This window comes from Corapipo altera, unplaced genomic scaffold, assembly GCF_003945725.1.
Source record: "Corapipo altera isolate COAL_440 unplaced genomic scaffold, ASM394572v1 1, whole genome shotgun sequence".
NCBI classification, from domain to species: domain Eukaryota; kingdom Metazoa; phylum Chordata; class Aves; order Passeriformes; family Pipridae; genus Corapipo; species Corapipo altera.
The window spans coordinates 7,132,974-7,153,887 of record NW_020884873.1 but is presented as its reverse complement, the minus strand read 5'-3'; the positions used below and the strand labels follow the sequence as shown (position 1 = coordinate 7,153,887).

Here is a 20,914-nt window from a genome sequence, read left to right as displayed (position 1 = left end):
GAATTTGTTCTTCTCTCTGTCATAGTGAAGGTATACATTACTTAGGTACTCCTACTCCAGATCCCCAGTTTATGATAAATTAGTGTATTGGACTGTTCTCCAATGCTTTGTGCTCTCCCAAATTGCAGGAGATTTATATAAGCGATGGCCTTGATCCTGCAAAGTGTTGGCCTTGATCCAGGAAAGCACTTCAACTAGTAATTAATTTTCAACTTGCATACATAAAAGTTAAGTGCATGTTTAAGTGCTTGGCCAGAGCACTTGGTATTTTGCAGGCCTAAGCCCTCTGAGAAACTACTAGATCTGCTTTTTTTAATGTAATTCAGTCTGTCACATAAAAAGATGCCATAATCTTTCCCTCTTTACTCCCACTTTAGGGAGACAAACATTGTTCTTGGATCAAATGGAGAAAAAAAAGAGGCCATTTGGAAAAAAAAGAGTAATTAAGAGGGCTGCCCCATGTTCAGAGTGCATACTTGTGGTTAATGGGAACTTCTACTGCTGCTGAGTGGATCACTTAATCCTTTTATTTCTGTAGCTGGCATTTCCTAAGTTTTTTTGCCAAACATCAATACCTTTATAAAACAGTCATCTGTTTTTGATTTATAAAAATGTGTCATGAAACTCCAGCCAAGGGATCCAAAAATTTTATAAATTGACAAGCTAGCTAGTCTTTAATTAGTGTAGGAGAAAAGTGGTTCTTTATTTGTTTTTGCTTCATTCGTGTAATTTATGGAACACCACTGGAAGAAGAAAAAGACTAGCACAACTGGTTTTACTTAGCTTAATTCACAAGCAAAATATTCTTCCAGTTACACAACTAGAAAGAGAAAATATCTGCAAAGCCACATATGTTATCAGCTGAAATTTGCACCTTATAAACAAGATCTGGTTACTTGACCATGTCCCTCAGATGAAATCTAAGGCCAAAGCAGCAAGGTGTTCACGTATTTTTTGTTTCCCCTGAGCCCTCTGTTTCTTTTTGTAAGCCCTGCTGTTCATATTCTTTGTAGACCCTGCACAAGGAAAATGTTGTTTCAGTCCAGCTAAACATCCTTAGATGTTTGTTCAGGAAACCTTCTCATTTATCAAAGGAGAGAAATACAGAGTCATACCGAAGAAGTTGTAGCTCAAATAAATAAACATCCCGAGATTTTTGTTAGGGAAACTATTTCCATTTTCCATGGCAATAAAAGCAGAGCAGTGCTGGGAAAAAAACAGGCTCATCAGTGTCTCTCAAGTATCTCTGTTCAGAATCCTTAGGATCTGAAGAGCAGACTCCTCTGGCCTAATGATTGACTTGCTAAGGAATTATTTAGAGATCCCAGGCAGATTTAACATAGAGATATTTTAATTTCAAAGTTTTAATTTAACAAAGTCATAAATGGATCTATAACAGTACTTTTTGTCTAGGAACATGCAGAGACTCTACAGGGTTTTTTTAAAGGAAGTGAAGTGTTATGGTGTCTCCAACCTGCTGATGTGAGAGCAGAGTTGTTGAGAGCAAATGTCCTGTTTTCAGGTCATAGTACCTCCATCCTCTTGGCACCTTCCCTTCAGATGCTTATATACATTGATTCATTAAAGCCTATATCCTCCCAGCTCTTGAGAATAACACACGGAATGAGCAATGAGCTGAGGACGTGCTGGGTATGCACACTGAGGAGAGGAGACACGAATGAATCATTTAGTCTTTGCTGAAAAGGTCAAGCTGGGGACTTCCATGTCTCTTTAAAGTAGTTATTCAGTGGGATAACCTAAACGTGTGCTTACAGGAATATTCCTTTCTGTTTTTTTCCTCCTTCTCTGTCCTGCAGGTCCCAAGGGAAGAAGGAGGAAGCTGTAATCTTACTGCGGGACTCCATTAAATATGGCCCTGAGTTTGCAGATGCTTACTCAAGCTTGGCCTCACTGCTGGCTGAACAGGTAACAGGCACCACTCGAGCTCTCATGCCTTCTGTGCATTGTGTATGCACTGCTGCCACAGCCACAGCACCTCCTGCACATCCCAGTGGAGCACTCTTGCCTTGCACACATGTGGTGGCAGGAGTGGGTCCATGGCTCTCTGCAGAGAGCTCCCAGGCTGCTTCACAGATGGCTTTTTCAGCATGGGAGGCAACTCATTCACAGTGAGTAATTACACCCACATGGTGTGGCTCTGAATTAAATCACTGCTGAAGTTGTGAGTAAATCCCCTTTCTGCAGCTCCCAGTGTCTATGGGCAAAGTCCATTGCACCCTGGATGTTGTGACAGCAGGATAAGCAAGCACTTCCCCCTCAGACACACACACCTCCATAGATAACCTTGAGATTGCATAATAAATCACTTGAAAGCTGGGAACTGTCAGAAACCAGTTAGCCTCTGCAGCCCAAATTCTGCCTCTCACATGCACCCATCGGGGTACAGCCCTTAATTACCATGGTAGGTGACCACACGTATGGAGTGGGAAGGCTCACTGGGTTTATGTTGCTCTTAATGAGCAATTTCATTTAACCTCATTGTTCATGTGCCTCCAGGCCTTATTTACTGTGCATGGCCCAGGCTGAGCTCTGGAGGCAGGATTACTCATTTCCTTTCAGGCTTGTTCTCCACGCTCATTACTCGGGCTCTCCCTACTCTCTGTGGTTAGGTAATTTATTTCTTCAATATGCTTGTGAGGTGAAATATTGTCCCCATAGAGGAAAAGAGAAGTCAAGGCACAAAATCCTTGAGTTCAGAAGAAGCCAGGAAGCATGGATGCCCATGTTGAGACCACCAAGCCCTGCAGAAGCAGATGAGGGATGCTGTGCTTTGGGCATTGCACTCATGGACTGTGGCCACAACCAGTGGGCAACAAGGGCAGATGACAAGGTCCCCCTAACTGCACAGCTCCAGCACACCTCTGCAGAACCTTTTGGAAACTGATTTTTTTTCTCCTTCAATTTTCAGATCTAACTGTTCCACAGCATGGTGTGCTAAAGCTTTCTTAAAAGGTTGCCAAATGTAAATACAGACAAAGCAAAACAGTATCATCTTTTGCTGTTTTCCACTGATCTGGTTAGTGAAATCTTCTCTCTGTAAGGGAAATGTATAAATTTCAGTGGAGGTCTTATTCTGGTTTAGCCTTCTTTAGTGATGGAGACTCTCTGCAAAACTCAGCTATGATATATGTGGATTACTCAAAGGTATTATGTTTTATTTTCCCTTTTAAGTGAATTCCAAATATTATCAGTATTATCTTCATGGATCTAGAAATATAGTCTATGAATTGAAAGACGAGCCTTTTTCAATGGGAACCATGTTTTGAATAAGCCTATCAATGAAGAGTCTCCTGCAAGTATAGGAAATGAATCCTCTGCAGTAATACCTGGTTTTAATATTAATTGAAATTATTAATTAGAACCATCGATTGTAAGGTCAGCAGAGCAATAAAACCATTATAGAGTCCTGAGACCTTCTGCCCAAAGCAAGTGCCATTAGTAAGTCCAGCAATTATTCATCTCTCTTGCGTGTAGATTGTTCATCCTCTTGTGACTTGAGTAAGTGGTAGGGAAAAAAGATAGTAAAATTTCCTCAGCAAACAGCAATTTTCTGCAGACTTTTAACACCTTCTCATGTTAAGCCACAGCAAATGACTGTGCACCTCCTGCCTTGCTCACCCATCCTAGTGACCACAGTAGGTTCTGCCCTACAAATGCATGCTGCTGCCTGTGGCTGTGAGCTGCGGAATCTTACCCTCCAGGGGTACAGGCAGAAGTTTTGGCATCTTCAGCCCAAAAGATAATGACAGGAGCCCATTTTTCAGTTTTGAGTTTTCCTCTTTGCGCAAGCAATAGTCTTGAAAATGGCTAAAAGTTACAAACCTTGGGTTTTTTTGTCTACTTGTGGCCCAGAGCCTGTCTCACAGCTGTAGGGGTTTCTGTGAAATAGTGCCAGGATTGCCTTGACTGGTCCCACACAGCACATTCCCCATCTTAAAGGAGATGAATCTGAAATAGGGCTTTATGGTTTGTTTCCTTCTACACCTGTAAAGAATGCTGCAAAGAGGAATGTCTCGTGTGCCAGAGAATTAACCTGTAACTTGGTGTAATTGCCCTCTGCTCTCCTTGGTAACTGATTCTGAAGGCAGAGCTGACATGGAAGAACAACTGCTGCATTGTATAAAAGAGTTTGGCTTGTTTGTGCCTTTTATAAATGCTTGCTCTTCTGACTGCTCTTTCTGCTGGGAATTGTAACTCAGTTGCAACATATTGTGGTTTTCCTTGTTTTCCATGATCACTGCAGTGGTGCTGATAACAGAAATCAAACATTTTTGCTGGTTGTTTTTACAACATTCCTGTGACACTGGTTCTTCAGGATTTACTCTGATGCACTTGAACAGCACCTTAGTCCCACCTCTTGCACTTTCATCCACCATTTCGTGCTACTTGGTGACTCTTTTCAGGTCCTGGTTTCAACTGATTTTCTGTGTGTGTTTCTTAGAAAAAGAAACTTTTTAACCCAGAGAGCCTTCTCAGTCATAACCAGACTGAAAAACTGAGCTATATGAAAACCAGACTTAAAACCCTGGAGCTTAACTGAAAGATTCTCATATGCATAATTTTTTTAATATCATAAAAATCTCATACATTTTATAAGCCAATTTTCTGAATTTCGTGAGGTTGATGAATGTTTCATGAAGGTCTGGGAGTGGAATTATTAAGTGTTAATGAGAATGAAGCCTTGATGAACTTAGAGCATTTCTCCTAAGAAGAGGAGAGGTTGTAAGGGGGGAAAGCTCTGGCACAAGAAGCTGGTTCCACCCTTCCCACTTTCTGACTGTGCTTAATGCAAACAATTTGTGAGAGAAATCATCCCAGACTGGGCGCTGAGCCCGAGGCGTGCAGGGTCAGGATGTGAGGTGCCAAAAAAGCAATGCAACCGTGCTGAAAGTGCTAAAAGTGCTCAATATTGGTGAATGTGAATGTTTTGACGTGGAACACTGCTAATCCAGTTTAACACAGCCCTTCCTTGCGGGTTTATGATCAGTAAATAAAATGAACAAACTGACATGCGTGCACTCAAAGCCTCATTTCTTGGCTGAAAATTAAAATCAGTGGAAAAGAAACTAATACATAAATTCTAGAAAATATGCTCCAAAATTTGCTCTTCATTTTAGTCAATTCTGACGATTGTTACATTCTCCTGACTCTGCAGGACAATGTTGTCAAAGTCATGTCAGTATATCCAAAATGTCCAAACTTAAGCACTTTTTAGAAACATTATTCTGTGTTTTATTGCACACTATCTTTTTTGCCAGCTGACCTTTATCATGTAAATGTGAAAGGACTTAGCTGTGGCAAACTGTGTGATTCTGTGATCAAGTCATACTCTTCCTATACTCTTCCAATTAATTCCAGCTCTCCAGTTCTGAAATAGGAGGTGAGAAAAGAGTCCTTACATTAAGCAGCTATAGAGCCAAAAGCTCCTGTCAGGTACACCCTTTAAATTCAGAGAAAGCCCAGGAGGCTCCACTATTTGCAGGACTCGAGGAGAGTCTATAGCTGGGAATAGACAAATCACATATTTTGGCGTGGATTCAGCTCCTGAGCAGGAATTCTGCACTGGGAGCTCCAGGCTCTCCTCAGCAGAGACCCGGTTGGCTGATTTTACTTGGGAGCATTGTCGGAAGTCTGTGGAGTTTGTTGCTGTAGGGCTGTGCTGCTCCACGGAAGGGGAAGAATTGAAAAAAGCATCTTTGGTGCTGGAGGCTTGCCTGCCACCCCTCTGCACTGTGCTTGTCTCTGCTGTTCACAGCCTCCTTCCATAAATACACCTGACAGCAAAGCTCTGAGGGTAGGGGGAAAGGCAGACTGCAGTAACCCGTTTTAGAGAGCATGCAGGTGGTGGGCATGCACTGTCTGACTAGAGGGAAATGCAAATCTTATTAAGTTGCTGTTTGATCCAAACAAGACTCCCTGTTTTTGTTTCAGGACTGGGCTACCTGTAGCTCAGGCTAGATAGAGCCCAGCCAGTGGGATGCTTTCTGTAGATGGGGTGTTCCCAAAGAAAGATGTGTATTTTCTAGAAATGCTCAGCACCAACAAACATCCTTGAAATCTGTGCAAAATGTAAAGGGTCAGTGCATCTGGGAATCAGCAAGGTGGCATGTGCCATCAATCCCGGTAAACTACACCTCAGACATTGACAAGGCTTCATTTTAATCTGAATCTGTCAGATTTTCCTCACTCTTTCATTGCCCTCCACCCTTCTCCATCTTCCTTTATTCCTCTGTACTTGCTCCCTGCCCCCCAGCTATCACACAGACACCCCAAGCTTTCATTCCTTCTGTCTTCCCCACTGCTTAGAGAATGAACAGCAGAGCTCCTGAGGGGAAAAGTTAGCCAGTGAGATACTCATTAAACAAATAAATCAAAAGACATTACCTCCCAGATGACAGATATTCCTCAACAGAACAAACACAATCCCTGGCTCTGTGTTTTTCCTGGCCGAGTGTATGCCCAGCTGGGGGGGGCTCACTGATGTTGCGCAGGAGCCACCTTTTCACAGGTAGCGAGAATTGCAAAGGTAGGGGGGAAAGCTATCTGCATTGCTCTGGGGTACCAGAGGGCAGCTATATCACACCCATGCCGTGGGGTAAAATTTTGCCCTCCTAGAAGGTGGGTTGAGCTGGTGGCCCGAGCTCCCCGTGCAGTGAGGGAGTTGTCACAGACTGCAGGTGTGCAGCGAATGGTGCTGACAGCCTTTCTGCCATGGCTAAGAAATCTCCTTCTCTTTTAAGGAACGGCTTAAGGAAGCAGAGGAGGTCTATAAGGCTGGCATAGAGAATTGTCCAGAGAGCTCCGATCTGCATAACAACTACGGGGTTTTCTTGGTTGATACAGGTAAGTGAGAAGGAGCAAGGGATTTTCCTCTCTCTGCCTTCTTTGCTTTGATTTATTGTATTCAGCAGTACACATCGAAAAGGGTGTCAAAAGCTTCCAAGTAATAGATGTGCCTCCACAGTAGCTTGGAAATAAGTATCCCTGTGCTGCTGAGATGGCACAGCATAATGAAATTTGTAATCAGAGCAGGCACTGTGTGGCAGTGGCATCCAGCCTGGCTGTCTCCTTTGGTGTTTCTCACCATCTTCGCACAGGCACTTGTCCTCTTCAGTGAGAGATGGGCAGCACCCTGACAGTACTGCCATTTCTCCAGGAAGGCATGGCCACATCAAACCAAATCACAGGCACACAAATGGATCATGACAGTCTTTGGGGCACGTGCAGCCCCACTTGGTGACGAAGCAGCTCTTTGACTGTAAGGGTTGAATGCCATTGCTATAAAAATGAACATGGCTTTTAAACAACAATCATCTGTGAAAACAAAATCTTATATACTGTGGGGTGAACTGATTTTTCAAGAGCTCTATAATGGCATCCTTTATTTTCTAGGCTCCTGGTTCCCATCCAACTTCCTTGGCACTTTATGGCATTCACATAACACCAACAAAAATGTCACTGTACTTGCCACCTTTTATTGACAGATTTATAAGCAAGGGCAAGTTTGACAAATGACTGGTGGAAACAGACTACTGTCTCACTTTGGTCCCCCCAGAAAGGGGCCAGGAAGTGAAGAAATAGTGTAGACTTTAACTGTATGGTTGCTACCCGTTCTTCCCCTTTCACACTGTGTCCAGCTCCATGGTGCTTGGGAAGAAAGGATGATGGTGTCTGTCAGTCTGCAACTGGCTGTTCTACCTCTGAGCTGATGCTTAGCCATCACTCTTCTGTAGTACCAGTGTGAAACAAATACAGAACCAAAATGAGTATTCATAATCAAAAAAGGCATCATGGCATTAGCAACAGAGGTTGAGGTTCTGAATTTGTACCCTGGCAAAATTCAAGCTTGCAAATAATAAAAATTCCCGAGTAATTTCACTCTGATGTTGTACTCATCTTTGCTTACCAACCACGATAAACTGTCCCATTCCTGCCAAAATTTGTGATTCAAATTCAGAGCACTTTCTGTTTTTTGCACTTGTGTACTCTGCCAAAGTCAAAACTAACATTTCCTGGTTTACTCCTACGCTTTCCTACACACAAACAACAGGGGAAAAAAATCCCGCTGACTTTTGGTACTTCAGGCATGATGTGTCAATAACCCTCCTAGAGACGTGTCAAGGCATGAAAGAAGTGGCTGGTAGTGAGCCCGTCACAGGCTGTGCTCTTCCCCAGCGGCACAGGGAGATGCTGTGAAGCACTACACCAATTAACTTGCAGGATTTTGTGCAACAAGCCTCCAGCAAGTGTCAGCTCTGGGGAGCCACAACTCTAGACAGCTCTGCAGTGGTCACAGACACTTGATGTGTCTCCCTTAATGATGCGCATTACCCCCGTGTGCTGAGCAGACCGAGGTGTGTGCCCAGCTGCTTCCCAGGGAATTTTGTAGATATAATTTTCAGAAACATCTGCCTGCTCAGTGGTGGGGAAAGATTGAGGCTGCTGCTGGATGTTTTCAAAAAGTCATACCTTGAACGGTACGTTGTCAGCCTTGGGTGAATCTTAAGCACTTCTAAATCTCCCTACAGATGTTCCTCCTCTCTACTGTAAAGAAGATGCTGAGAAGTGTCCATGCGACTTTGAAGTTGCATAGATGGACTCAGAAAAACAAACTAGATCTGAAAAGCTACGAAAATAAAATCCTCACAGTAGCATATGTACAATGCCCCAACAAACGCAGGCTGTTTTTGAGATCTGCTTTCCAGCTAGAAATGGAATTAAATACATTGTGAAGTGATTTGGTTTAAAAAAAAAAGCAAACACTCAAAAGCTTTGTTAGTGAACAAAGCTCCATGAGTATTGGTTTCCATCAGATTACCTGGTCTGGAGTTTGCAAACCAATTAAATGAGCCCTGGGTTTAAATGCATTGCTGAAGTGCTGAAACTTTATACTTTTACCGTTTTTTAGCTAAACACAAGTATGATACTAAAACCAGAACTTTGGGCTTTGGGCTAGTGGTCTCTCACCGTTCTTTTTGCGTTGTATTTTGTTGTGGTGCTCGGTGATGTCATGGGCTGCAGGACCTTGCACCAGTAGACGTTTTCACACAGCGAAGCAGTGCCACCCAATGGCTCCTCTGCAACAGAGATGGTGCCTATGTGCTCCAAAATAGGTACCTGAACACCTCTGGTCTGGGATTTATTGCCCCCAGGTGGGAATTAGCTGGTCACTGGCAGCTACTCCCAGTCTTGTTGAGCAATGCACAGAGACTGAACTGGAGCTCACAGCAACACAGCAGAGGTGGAGGGAATAGTCTCTGTTTGGAAAGAGCTGAAAGCATTTTCGGCTCTGGTGGTGGTGTGGGAAATGCTGGGTGGCTTGTTCTCTGTTCACTGCTGCCTGTCTCTCCAGCAGGCCTGGTGGAAGAATGCTCTACCAGGAGATGGCACACGTACCCCAGCCCCTTCTCTGGGGTGGGCTATGTCCTTAGCACAGTGGGTACATTGCCCCTGCAGCATGGTCAGAGGGTGCTTTCAGTCAGGAGTCATCTTCTGGTGACTGTACCCTTGACTTGCAAAACCACATCCCTGGAAAATCTGTTTTTCGGGATCATCTCTGAATATTGCAGTCTAAATCTTAGTTTGGACAGCAGTTTTCTTACACTTAGTTTCAGAAGGCTGAGGTAGGATTTCTTTCTCAAAATATTTCCCATGCATAGAGCAATAGGTGAATGAAAACCCAGAGCATTACTGTGTGCTGAACTAGTGACAGGATTTTTCTGATGCACCAGTTTAATAAGCTGTTCTCCTCTCCAGGGTCTCCCGAGCGAGCCATGTCCCACTACAGGCAGGCCATCCACCTGAGCCCCGCTCACCACGTGGCCATGGTGAACCTGGGCAGGCTTCACCGCTCCCTGGGGCAGAACAAAGAGGCTGAGGTGTGGTACAAGAGGTAAGGATTTGGGATGGGAGACAGAGGTTTTCCTCCTCCCCCCATATGGCTGTCTCTGCTAAAGAGTTTCTGATACATGAATCCATCAGAGCATGTTTGGGGTTTTCTCTCTTCATTCTCTATCTGTTTGAAACTAGATTTGGCTATTTTTGAGGAGTGCTTACAGAGGCAGCCTGGCCTCAGGCAGTGTTGACTTTCCTGGACCATTCCCAAGCCCCCAGGATTGACACTGCTGCTTTTGGCTGGGGGATGCTCTAACAATAAAGTTGGAGGTTTTCCAGGGGCATGAGCAGGTTGTGAGCACAACTGCTACCCTGCTGGAAGCTAGTCTGTGGGTGTTGCACCAGTAACAGCCATAAATGCTGCTCAGCCCAGCACCAAACCCTTGGCACCATCAGGAACTCTGGCTCTTCCCAGCAATGTGCCAGCAGGCAGGCTCTGACTCCCAGTATGCAGCAGAGTGGACTGGTGGAGGTTTTTTGCCTCCTTTTTGTCACATAGATTTATGCTCACAGTCCCCAGGCTCCACCACCATCAGCCATCCCCACCCCTGCTGCATGCTCACATGCACTTTGGAGGTGGCCCTTTCCCCTTCTCAAGTGGCCAGAGGGATTGCTCCTGGGACCTTAATTTTGTCCTTCCCAGGTTGGGATGAGCAGGGCGTAGAGCTTCGCTGCTCCATCCCAGCTCAAGCAACACCTCACTCTTCCACTTTGATCCCCACACCGCCTGGAAGCATCTCTTTTTCCCAAATTCCAGGGCTCTGAAGGTATCCCGGAAGGCCGAAATCCTGTCCCCGCTGGGGGCTCTGTACTACAACACGGGGCGCTACGAGGAAGCGCTGCAGGTTTACAGAGAGGCGGCATCGCTGCAGCCTTCGAACAGAGAGATCCGACTGGCGCTGGTGAGTGTGGGGCCAGGGCAGGGCTGCAAAAGGGGAGCACCAGCCACGGGGTGCAGCATCATGTATTAGCTGAGTGTTGAGCTTTTTAAGATCATAATCCTTTATAATGTGTCTCCGTAGGCTCAGGTTTTAGCAATGATGGGGCGGACGAAGGAAGCTGAAAAGATGATGAACCATATACTCAGTGAGGACGTGGAATGTCTGGAGTGCTACCGCCTTCTGTCAGCCATCTACAGCAAGCAGGAGCACTATGCCAAGGTACCATGGCCATGGGGTACCCTTGTCCCTAGGACTTGCACACAGAGGTTGAATTTTACACTCCATGTCTCCAGACACATGTCACGTGTCTTAGTGCACATCCAGTAGATTATTTTTTCACTAAAACCTTCTGTATATCTATGTGCTGGCACTGAGGCTAAGCGGTGTAGTTTTCTTATCGCTCACAGCTCCTGCTGCTGTGAGCCCCACTACCCATCAGCCCCAGGCATATAAAAACATCATTTCCACATGTGTTAACAATGTGGGGCAAACAAGAGAAGGAGGAAGAAGACTCTTATGCTGGGATTCCTCAGTGGTGAGGAGAGAATGAGATGTGGAAAGGCACTGAATATGGTAACACAGTGTCTTCTTGCTTTTTCACAGGCACTTGAAGCTATAGAAAAAGCGCTTCAGCTAAAACCAAAGGATCCAAAAGTCATATCAGAGCTTTTTTTCACAAAAGGAAACCAGCTAAGAGAACAGAACCTCCTTGACAAGGCTTTTGAGGTATGACTGCTCTAAGACCTATGGATAGTTTTGTAAAAGATAGAGTTAGCTCATTGCATTTAATACTTGCTGGTGCATGCACCTTGGCTATTGACTGTAGGAGCTCAGAGTTCATCACTGGTACAGGGAAAGCTATGGGCCAGCTAACTTTACCAGACTTAATTGCACCTTTTTTCCTCCTTCCTGTATGGAAATACAGCTCCCTGCTCTGGGATGTGTAAGTACAGAGTTGTGGTGGGGTTTTGGAGGAGCCTTTTCTCATTGATCAGACCCTTAATTGATCCAGCCCCAGCCCCTTTTGCTGTCTATGACCAACTCCATGTGACTCAACTGGAAGCTTGGGGACCTGTGAGTACTCACCATGCTGTTAAATCTTATCTCATTAACTATCAGCTGAGAGATGGGCCTTAACCGTGGAACAGGAAGTTTGGTAACTCAGAAGTTAAGTTAGCATTAAATAATAGTACAGAAGCAACCTGGTCAAGTGGAAGGTGTCCCTGCCCATGGCAGGGGAGCTGGAACTAGATGATCTTTAAGGTTCCTTCCAACCCAAACCATTCTATTATTCTCTTATTCAGAGAATATTAGGACAGTTCTGAATAGTCTCAATATCCTAGAGATATTTAGTCCTCGTTTGAATCCCTTCCTGTTGTGACAATGTAAAAACAGTGCTGTTTACATTATCCAGAAGGTCCTTGCTTCTTCTTCTCCCGCAATGGCAGAAGCAATGGCACTGCCCTCAGGTCCTTGTGAAAGCTCCACACAAGTGGCTGTACTGTAGTCTGCTGCTAGCTCCAAATTAAAGCCTTGCAGATAAAGAGCAACCACATGGCTTGTGGTTGGCAGGCATTATGGTTGTCACTGCCCAAGGAAATGACCCTGATGTGCAGGAGACCCCAGTGGTGCAAGGGGCTAGGGAGAGAGCAGCAGGTACAGCTCCCCACACAGTGCTGTTGGCAGGAAAAACCTGTGAGATGAACTCAGCCGTGAAGCAGTAAATTATATTGCCTCTCCTGTAAAGAAACTGAAATTCAGTTTGTGCATTTTATATGAGAAGAATTTGAAATTACATTTTAAATGGCTTCAGGAGAGGAAACTTTGTTTCTCTTTCCCCTCCAGCACTGGTTTTGTTTGAAGAGTCAGACTCTTAACCTAAAAATGTTTCATGTTTATGTAGAGCTATAAACGGGCTGTGGAGCTCAACCCAGACCAAGCACAGGCCTGGATGAATATGGGAGGCATCGAGCACATCAAGGTATGATAATTTTGCTTTTCCTTAAGCTGTCAAGTGCAGAGACTACTACTCAGAACAGAAAGCTAAATTGGTTTCAGACTGCCAAGAGTTGCATGTTTGTGAACAGCGAGTGTCCTCGACAGTTTTTATCCAAAAAGGAGGAAAGTTTCTCCACGCCAACTAGGATTTCCCAACCAGGCTGCTTGTTAATATGCATCCTGTAATGTAAATCTCACATTTTAGAAGGGCAGGCTGCAAGGAACAACTTGCCCATCTCTAAAACTTTCCTGCTTCAGTTGTTGACCTACCTGAGAAAAATGTCACTATGAGTCAACTTTTAATGTTTCTCTCTCCCTAATTAATTTAATAAAGTTGTCTAATGCAGAATACTGGCATAAAATTATGGAAATAGACAGCCTGCCCTGTGGTTGCTTATTTTTTTGAATACTTTAGCATATCATTATGATTTGGGTCTTAAGGAGTCACATTGTGCGATGTCCTTAAGCTATCTTGTTGCTGGGTAAAATTAACTCTCCTGGTACAACATAACAGAAAAATGTAAATCTCCTTCTTGCCTTGTGTGTTTCATCAAGTTTAAGCTAACAAACAGCACTCAGTGATCTATTTCATAATGAAGAAGTATTCTCGTAAACCTAACAGTGTCAAGTTTTATAAACCCTGTTTCCCTTGTATTATGGTCCTCACCTTTCCCTAGAAATGAATTTTCTGTGTCAGGGAATGCAGATGAGATCTGTCACTCATTTTCTTTGTAGGGGAGCTACGTTACTGCCCGTGACTACTATGAGAAAGCCTTACAGCTGGTTCCAAACAGCAAGCTGCTGAAGGAGAATCTGGCCAAACTGGATCGCTTGGAGAAACGGTTTCAGGAAGTCCAGGAAAAAGACCAAACATAGCGTTCAGTCACCAGTGGAAAGACACTTGTGCCCCTTGGAGAAGAGTATGGTGGAAGCCTGTTGCTGTACTGGAGGAACTTGGATAGGACTCAGAATTATGGAAGGCAAATTTTGAGTGCATGCTTATGTTTGACCAAAGTTACAGGAGACACTCGACTCCTGTGGGACATGCTGGAGAATTAATGAATACCTTCCTTTAATCAAGATTTATGTTTAGGCTGAACCCATTTTAATCACACTGGGAGTGTGGGTGGGACATGTACCTTCAATATCTTGGTTATCACTGGGGAAACCATGGAGACAAAGCACTCATCCATTGCAGCAGGGGTGAAGTAGCACCTCCTCTTACTCAACACAGGCTCACCTTGTCCATGTAGGGTACTACTGATGGACTTCATTGCAAGTGCTGCCAGGTCCTGCTGCAGACAGGAAAGATGGTCATAATGGTCACATGAAAAGGTTCCAAGGGGTTAATGCTGAGGAAATGGTGGCCACTTTTATAGCTCTAAATGAGACTTGAAAAATATCCTGTAGAAAGGGAAACTATCTAAATATCGCCCTGGAAGGATGATTCCACAAGTAGGGCAAATGATCCTTTGAGGGAAAACCTAACCTGAATGTTTTACTCATTAATTTTGTAGTAATTCAGGTTCATGATAACGGTTTTGTCAAATATCATATGGCTTTATCCTTTGCCCTCTCCCTCCAGGCAAATAGTTATTACTCTGAAAAAAAATGGAAGCATCTAGGAAGCTCTAGGGTTATTTATCCTCCTGCTCAGTCCCCGGTATGAAAAACAAACAACATATCAGATCAATACAGGAGGTAAAATAAAGCCACAGAGAGATTAGGGAAGATTTCCTAGCCTGGAAAGGTACTAAGGAGGCTCTTCTATGGGTGTGCAGGGACAAAACCCACTTATCATGGTGATAACGCTGACAAAACACTTTGTCAAAGTGTTCTCACCCCCTCCCCTGAGAGATACAGAAAATGACCTATAGCCAATCAATCATAAATCTATATTTTTAAATACTGAAGTGGGAAAACAAATTCTCTTCAAAACTGGGGCTTATATTGTTGAGCTTTATTTATTTAACTTATAATAATCAAATAATTAATATATTTTCTCTGTTTTATATGAATTGGGCAATATCCTTCACAGCTGGCCACATGGCTGGGCGTTGTGACTTGTATTGTCTGAAGTTATTAAAACGCAGTACCACCGAGGCGTGCTCGAATAATTCCATCTAATGATTCCAAGGTAAATGACTGCAGAGCACATTGGACCACACTGTCCCTGCAATAACAGCACTTCTGCTGCTTCCACCAGGGTTTGTACCAGTTCGCAGAAAGTGTTAGTGGGATTGTGCTTGGCGCCTTTGGGTTTGGACGTCAGGGTAGGTCATCAGTTTGTTCCTCTTGCAGCAGGAAACTGCTGTAAAAGTTGTTTTATTTGAGCTTGACTGTGGCCAGTCCCTGCAGAAAAGCAGCCCAGGATTTGGCATTATTAGTAAAGGACAGTTGAGATTAGGTATGCCATGCCTTAAAACACATCTGTCAGGAAAAGCCTGTGTGGCAGGTACCCATGTGGTGCCTAGATTTAACTGGTGCTGGCCATGGCACCTCAGCAAGCTCCAGATTCACTCAGTGTGATGGGACAGATGTGCTGGTGGCTTCACTGCTTTAATTTTAAAAGCTTGGTGTCTAGCTGCCACTGGTGGTCAAATTACTGACAAGTTATTGATGTGACTCCAGCTGTGTTTGGAGCTCAGAGGGAGTCCAGACTGACTGCCCTGCCAGGGCTTGAGCAAAGGAGACCAGCCAGTGCCTACAGCTGGATTGAGGTGAGAGGGAGAGACCACTGTGGGAGAAGAGGCAGTAACATGTTTCTGGGCTCTCTCCCACCAAACCAACTTCCCAGGGGATCAGCTGCGACCAGAATAAGCAAGTCTTTTGCTGGCAAATTTTCTCTTCTGCCCCAGCCCAAGCCGCCTACTTTGCTTTGAATGGCCAAGGGCAGGTTTGAGCTCCTGGAGCTGGGTCAGCAACCCTCCCTTGTCTTTTCACACAGCTTTTGTGGCCGTGAACTTGCTGATGGGATGTCTCTGCAGGTCCCCAGTGCAGGTGCTCCGCTGGATACCGTGCACAAAGTAGCTTTGCACAGCCCTGGGCTACCAGGATGTCCAGGAGGAGATGGGGTCATTCATTGCGAGGCTGTTGCCAGTTCTTTACTGGGATATTCGGAGATACCTGGACCATAAAGCTCTCTGCCTCTCCCCAAGGTGAGCCTGCCTTCAGGGCAGCTTCCCCAAAGCGCCCTGATCCCAAGCTGGCCAGCTGCCTGCAGTTCCACCACGTGGCAGTGAGTTTGGGGGCTGGCAGAGCAGTGTTTGGTGCAGCCCCAAACAGCAGTAGCATGTAAAGCCCCCCCTGGAGCATCTGCAGAGTGCTCCAACAGCCAGCCAAAGCATGGGGGATAGGGGTGGGGGGAGATATGCCTCCCTGAAAAATGCGTATCAACTATAAGCTTTGCCTCATAAAGATATATTAAATAAATACTGTATATTCTACAAGCCTCACTGCAGTGTGTGGCTTTAAAATTGTGGCCAATGAAACGTATTTTTTCAAATACAGAAGAAGTTGTATTTTTTATAGCAATGCTTTGTGAGAGGGAAGACTTAGTTTTATGTTTTTAACTTCAGCTTAAATATTAGTTTGTCTTTCCTGAGAGACCTGGTAGAAATTATTGTCTCCTTCTTGTCCTAGAACCCGATCAAAGCCATCTTGACCTCTTAAAACTGGTGCATGTATAGAAGTACAGTATAACTTTGGGTGCCCCTCTCCCAGATCCTGGAGAAGGATTACCGTTTGTGCAACACTGTTTTACTTGCAGAATAATGGAGAAAAATGAGACCATCCTCCCAGTAAGGGAGGTGGTTTGGTTGGAAAGCATGGCATGTGTTCATCCACTTGCCTGAATTAGACAGATAACAGATCCACAGACTTTAATCCCAGGTGGACCAGTTTTTATATGCTGAAAGGGTAACTCTCCACAATTTGGAGCTGGGTTTATGGTAGTTATGGAGAGAGGAGGGCTCACTGATGAACCCTACTTTCTTGAACCAGCACTTTATACCCCATCTATGCAGGATGACAGTCTGCAAACTGGCAGCATATTTGGAGAATGGTACAGACCGTGAGCTACCAAAGCAGCTAAACCCTTTTGAAGTTCTGAGCTGACTTCCTGTCTTGTTGGTGCCCGTGCTGAAACGCTGTGTTTGTTCAGGGCATTAATCATGTGAAAGGTTTATTGCAGTCAAAGAAGAATAATGGAGTATGATATGAAATGGGTTACCTCCACCAAAATGGAATGCTATTGTGAAAGATAAATGGAGCGACTTACCTTGTGATAAACTGTATGTTATCTTAATTAATCATAGGAAATGTCCTCTTCCTCTAGCATTGCACAGCTTCTAAAATAATGAGTTATAAATACATTGTTTTCTGCCAAGTCCAGTGCTCAGCATGGTTAGCAGAGATTGCAAATTAATAAATGGCTGAAGCTCTGCCTGGTGGGGGAGAGTTCATGCTCTCTGCAAGTTGCATTGGCTAAACCTCAGTGCTCACCAATATTAAAGCAGAGAATTAATGGAAAGCTGGTTAGACAAGACTCTTATGTACTCACTGTGCATTTTAATTCTAAATAAGAAACATAATAATTGTGTTGCTTTTTCCTTTCTCCATGAATAATATTTGCAGCTGATGGATTTTGTTTTATTTTATTTCTCATTTGAATTCCAACATTCTTTGCTTCCATCCCTTTTCTGTCCCCCAGGATAAATTATGCAGTGGGGGGGTATTTTCTCTCTCTCATAGAATCCTTGTACTAGATTTTCCAACAAATGTGTAGGCAATTTGTTTTGGCCAAACAGTAAGTGAATGCAGCAGTGCAAATGGCCTTCATTCCAGAGATCTTGATGAGGACAGGGGGCCGTGCATGCACATAGGTGGAAAGAAGTATAAGTAAAAAAAAAATTCAAAATGAAGAGCCTAACTTGCAGGGGAGGCTGGATACCCCTAAAATTATCTGAAAACTTTGAAAGCTTCTCAGCAGTTATAGAAGCCAGGCCAGATATGGTGTACAATATTTGGTGAAAGAAGATAATTGTCATTCTAATTTAATAATTCGGCAATTCAGAATATCGTTGTATGGTCTTTTGCCCCACTTGTCCTCCAATTCAGTGAAGCAGTTGGTATATGCTTAAATCTCCTCAATCTTTTTGTGGTTAAGTTTACCAAGTGCTCAATTTCTATCTTTCATATATGCAATTATGCACAATCTTCAGACAAAATTAGCCCTTAGAGGGTTTTTTCCCCCAACCTTCAGTCTCTTGCAGCAAAATGCACCATTTTGCTTTCACGTGTATTTAAACCCAGCAGCAAAAAAAAAAAACAAGAAAAAAAAAGAAAAAAAGGAAAAGAAAAAGAAAAAAAAAAGCGCTTGGCATTCACTAGTGTTTTATGGTGGCAAAATTGCTTCAGGTAACCTTGATAACTTTGTGCAAAAGTTCATTGCCATGCTTGTACTGACTTGCTGAAAATTTTTTCGTCTGGAAAATACCTCCAGTGGTATCCTCTGTAAAAGTTATGGCTTCTACAACTGTATTACTGTAGAAATCTCTGCCTGAAGTGGATGTCACTCTGTGTGTTCCTCTCATGCAGGAGTCGTTTGCATTGCCTGCTGTTCATACGGTTCTTATTTCTGTATCTAATTTTTTTTAAATTAGTCGTGCATATCTTTTTAAAAAAAAAGAAAAACAAAAATAAGAAAGCAGCCCATGGAATATAAATATTTTAAAAATAAATTCTCACTTAGCAGCAGCTGGATGTATGTCAGCGATACAGGAATTTGCAAAGTCTTTGCTTTTTTCGCTGTGGGATTAATGGCTAGATTTCACATAAAGGAGTTATGCTCAAAGTCTTTGCAAAAGAAAATGTATGTAAATGTCTATTTTATATAAAAAGTAAGAAAAGTAAGTGCTGTGCCTGGTTTTGTTCTCTTTCTTTAGGAACAACCATGAACAAGTTCTTCTGGAGGTGGAAGGGCCAGAGTTTCTTACTCCACTTACATTTTACTGCCTCTGGAGTCCCAGTTATTGGTCATATAGGAGCAACTGTGCAGCATGTGTATTTGAGTGTGGGCATATAAAAATATTGGAGGAGGCATTTTTTTAGAGCCTGAGCATGAGAAACGATGTGGGCTGGTGCATACATGGTCTTGATAGTTGGACATGTTATTCTGACATAAACTCTTCGTGTCAGTCTTTATGCCTCTGTCAGGAGTGTGTCAAACAAGTCTAAAGAGTGTGAAGAGAAAAAAAAGAAATTGAAAAGAAGCTAATTTCATTGTAAATCCCTTCTTCCCGGCAGACATGCTCCAGCATCCTTCTAGTGTTTGAGTTCACTCGGGGAATGGTGATGGTGATAAACACCTCTACTGAAAATGGACCTGAAAGAGAATCAAAAGCCCTGAACATGTGCCACAGTGTTTCATGCCATCCTGGTGTGTGCAGAACTTAGCATGAAGGGGAACTGTAGGCTCACTCAGAAGTCAGGCCATACATCCTGAAGTTCTCCCAGATCCCAACAGTGCAGAGTTCCTTAATGGAGCTTCTATCCAGTGCCCACCTACCCAGATCCTCGTTTGTACTGATGAAGAAATGAGATGTACATCCAGGTCATAGCCTGGATCCTGCCCTGTGGATCAGTGTGTAGTTCTTGCCCTTCAGCAGAACAAGGAATACATCAGGGATGGGCAGTGCCCTGGCGAGTGGGAACAGGGTGGGCAGTGCTTGTGCAGCCCCCCGACTGCTCAGGAGCTCCTGAGGTGGGGTGGAGATGTCTCCTCTTCCATGGGTGATGCCAGGGCCCTGTGTGCTTGGAGGCACCGCAGCACCTGGAGGTCTCTGTGGTTCCTGGCCCAAAAAGGAAAGGCAGCTCCATGCTTTAGTTGCCCTGGCAGCATGTGGATAGCAGCTCTCCCTGTAAAAAAGGTCAAATAATTTTCATCCTTATGGAAGCTACTTGAGCCTCTCTGTAAACCCCATGTATTGCTTCACAGATGAAAAGCTGCTGGAGGTGTCCAGCTCTCTTGGTGTCCTCTGGGAAGGAGGAGGCAAACACACCAGCATGCTTTATCAATGTGCTCTTCCTGGCCAGCCTGGGCAAGCAGAGACCACGGAGTGAGGAACTTGGCAGGACTTGCCTTTGCCTGTGCCAACCCTCATCTGCAAGGGCTGAGGCAGCTCAGGTCTGGCAGCAGTGGTGAGGGGGGATGTTAGATCCTGCTGCTGTCCATGGAAGCAGGCAGCAAACTGCAAACAGGTGAGCCAAGGGAGCTGGAAATCCCCAGCGAGACACGGCTGCAGAGCCTCCAAACACACCTGTGTTGCAGCCCTGACTGACACTTCATCTACTAAAGGGGCTGGTTAGCTGGGACCTGAGTTGTTTCTCCTGTGTGAAGCAGAGCACAGTCTGGGCTCCAGCACTGGGTACTTTTCCTGGGCTGTGGTCAGAGCAGGGCTCCTCTCACTGCTCTTGTCCCTTCTTGCTCTATGTGGTGAGTCCTGTGCGTGGTCTGTGGGGAGATGTGCCCAGTGAGGGGGCTACAGCAGCAAGCACTGGTATCATCTGCACTTTTCAGGTATGAAACAAGTGATTGTAACCACTCAGTTTTCAAAAGTCATGCTTGGTTGTGCTTGCCACTGACAGGTGATTTTTGGGCTGCCCTTTCTGTAGCTCTGCTGAGACTGGAAGCCTTTCATACCCTCTCCATCCAGGTGCTGCTCACCACAGCCCTCTCCTTGGCTGCTGTGGCAGGTGAGCCATTCCCTGTGCAGGCTGCTCAGCTGCCATGTGGTCCTTTGGCTGTGCAAGAAAGAGAAATAACTTGGTCCCACTGCATTTGCTAACTGGTCTCCCTGGGGCACCAGGTCAGAGCAGTGCCTGGGAGAGCAATGGATGGCAGTATGATCTCAAATCCTTGCACATCCTTCTGCAGTGGCTAATGTATTTATAAATCCCTGTCTGGCCTGCTCCCACATCCATGTGAAAATTTATGCCCCAGGGATGTTTTTAGGTAAGAGAAGAAAATAAGCACAAGGCAGGCTGTGAGGTGGGCCAAG

The 20,914-nt window shown here is 44.5% G+C and overlaps 1 protein-coding gene across 1 annotated transcript in view; it reads left to right on the top strand.

Moving 5' to 3' along the window:
* Positions 1-18,767, top strand: part of TMTC1 (transmembrane and tetratricopeptide repeat containing 1) — a gene marked incomplete at its 5' end in the record, with an annotated part of 145,716 nt that extends 126,949 nt beyond the window's left edge. The window contains 8 exons of the mRNA XM_027661528.1: positions 1,818-1,926; positions 6,762-6,864; positions 9,778-9,913; positions 10,673-10,817; positions 10,938-11,075; positions 11,460-11,582; positions 12,760-12,837; positions 13,590-18,767. Of these exons, the coding sequence (XP_027517329.1) occupies positions 1,818-1,926; positions 6,762-6,864; positions 9,778-9,913; positions 10,673-10,817; positions 10,938-11,075; positions 11,460-11,582; positions 12,760-12,837; positions 13,590-13,730 (973 nt within the window). The remainder of the gene's footprint in view (positions 1-1,817; positions 1,927-6,761; positions 6,865-9,777; positions 9,914-10,672; positions 10,818-10,937; positions 11,076-11,459; positions 11,583-12,759; positions 12,838-13,589) is intronic.
* Positions 18,768-20,914: the final 2,147 nt, after the last annotated feature.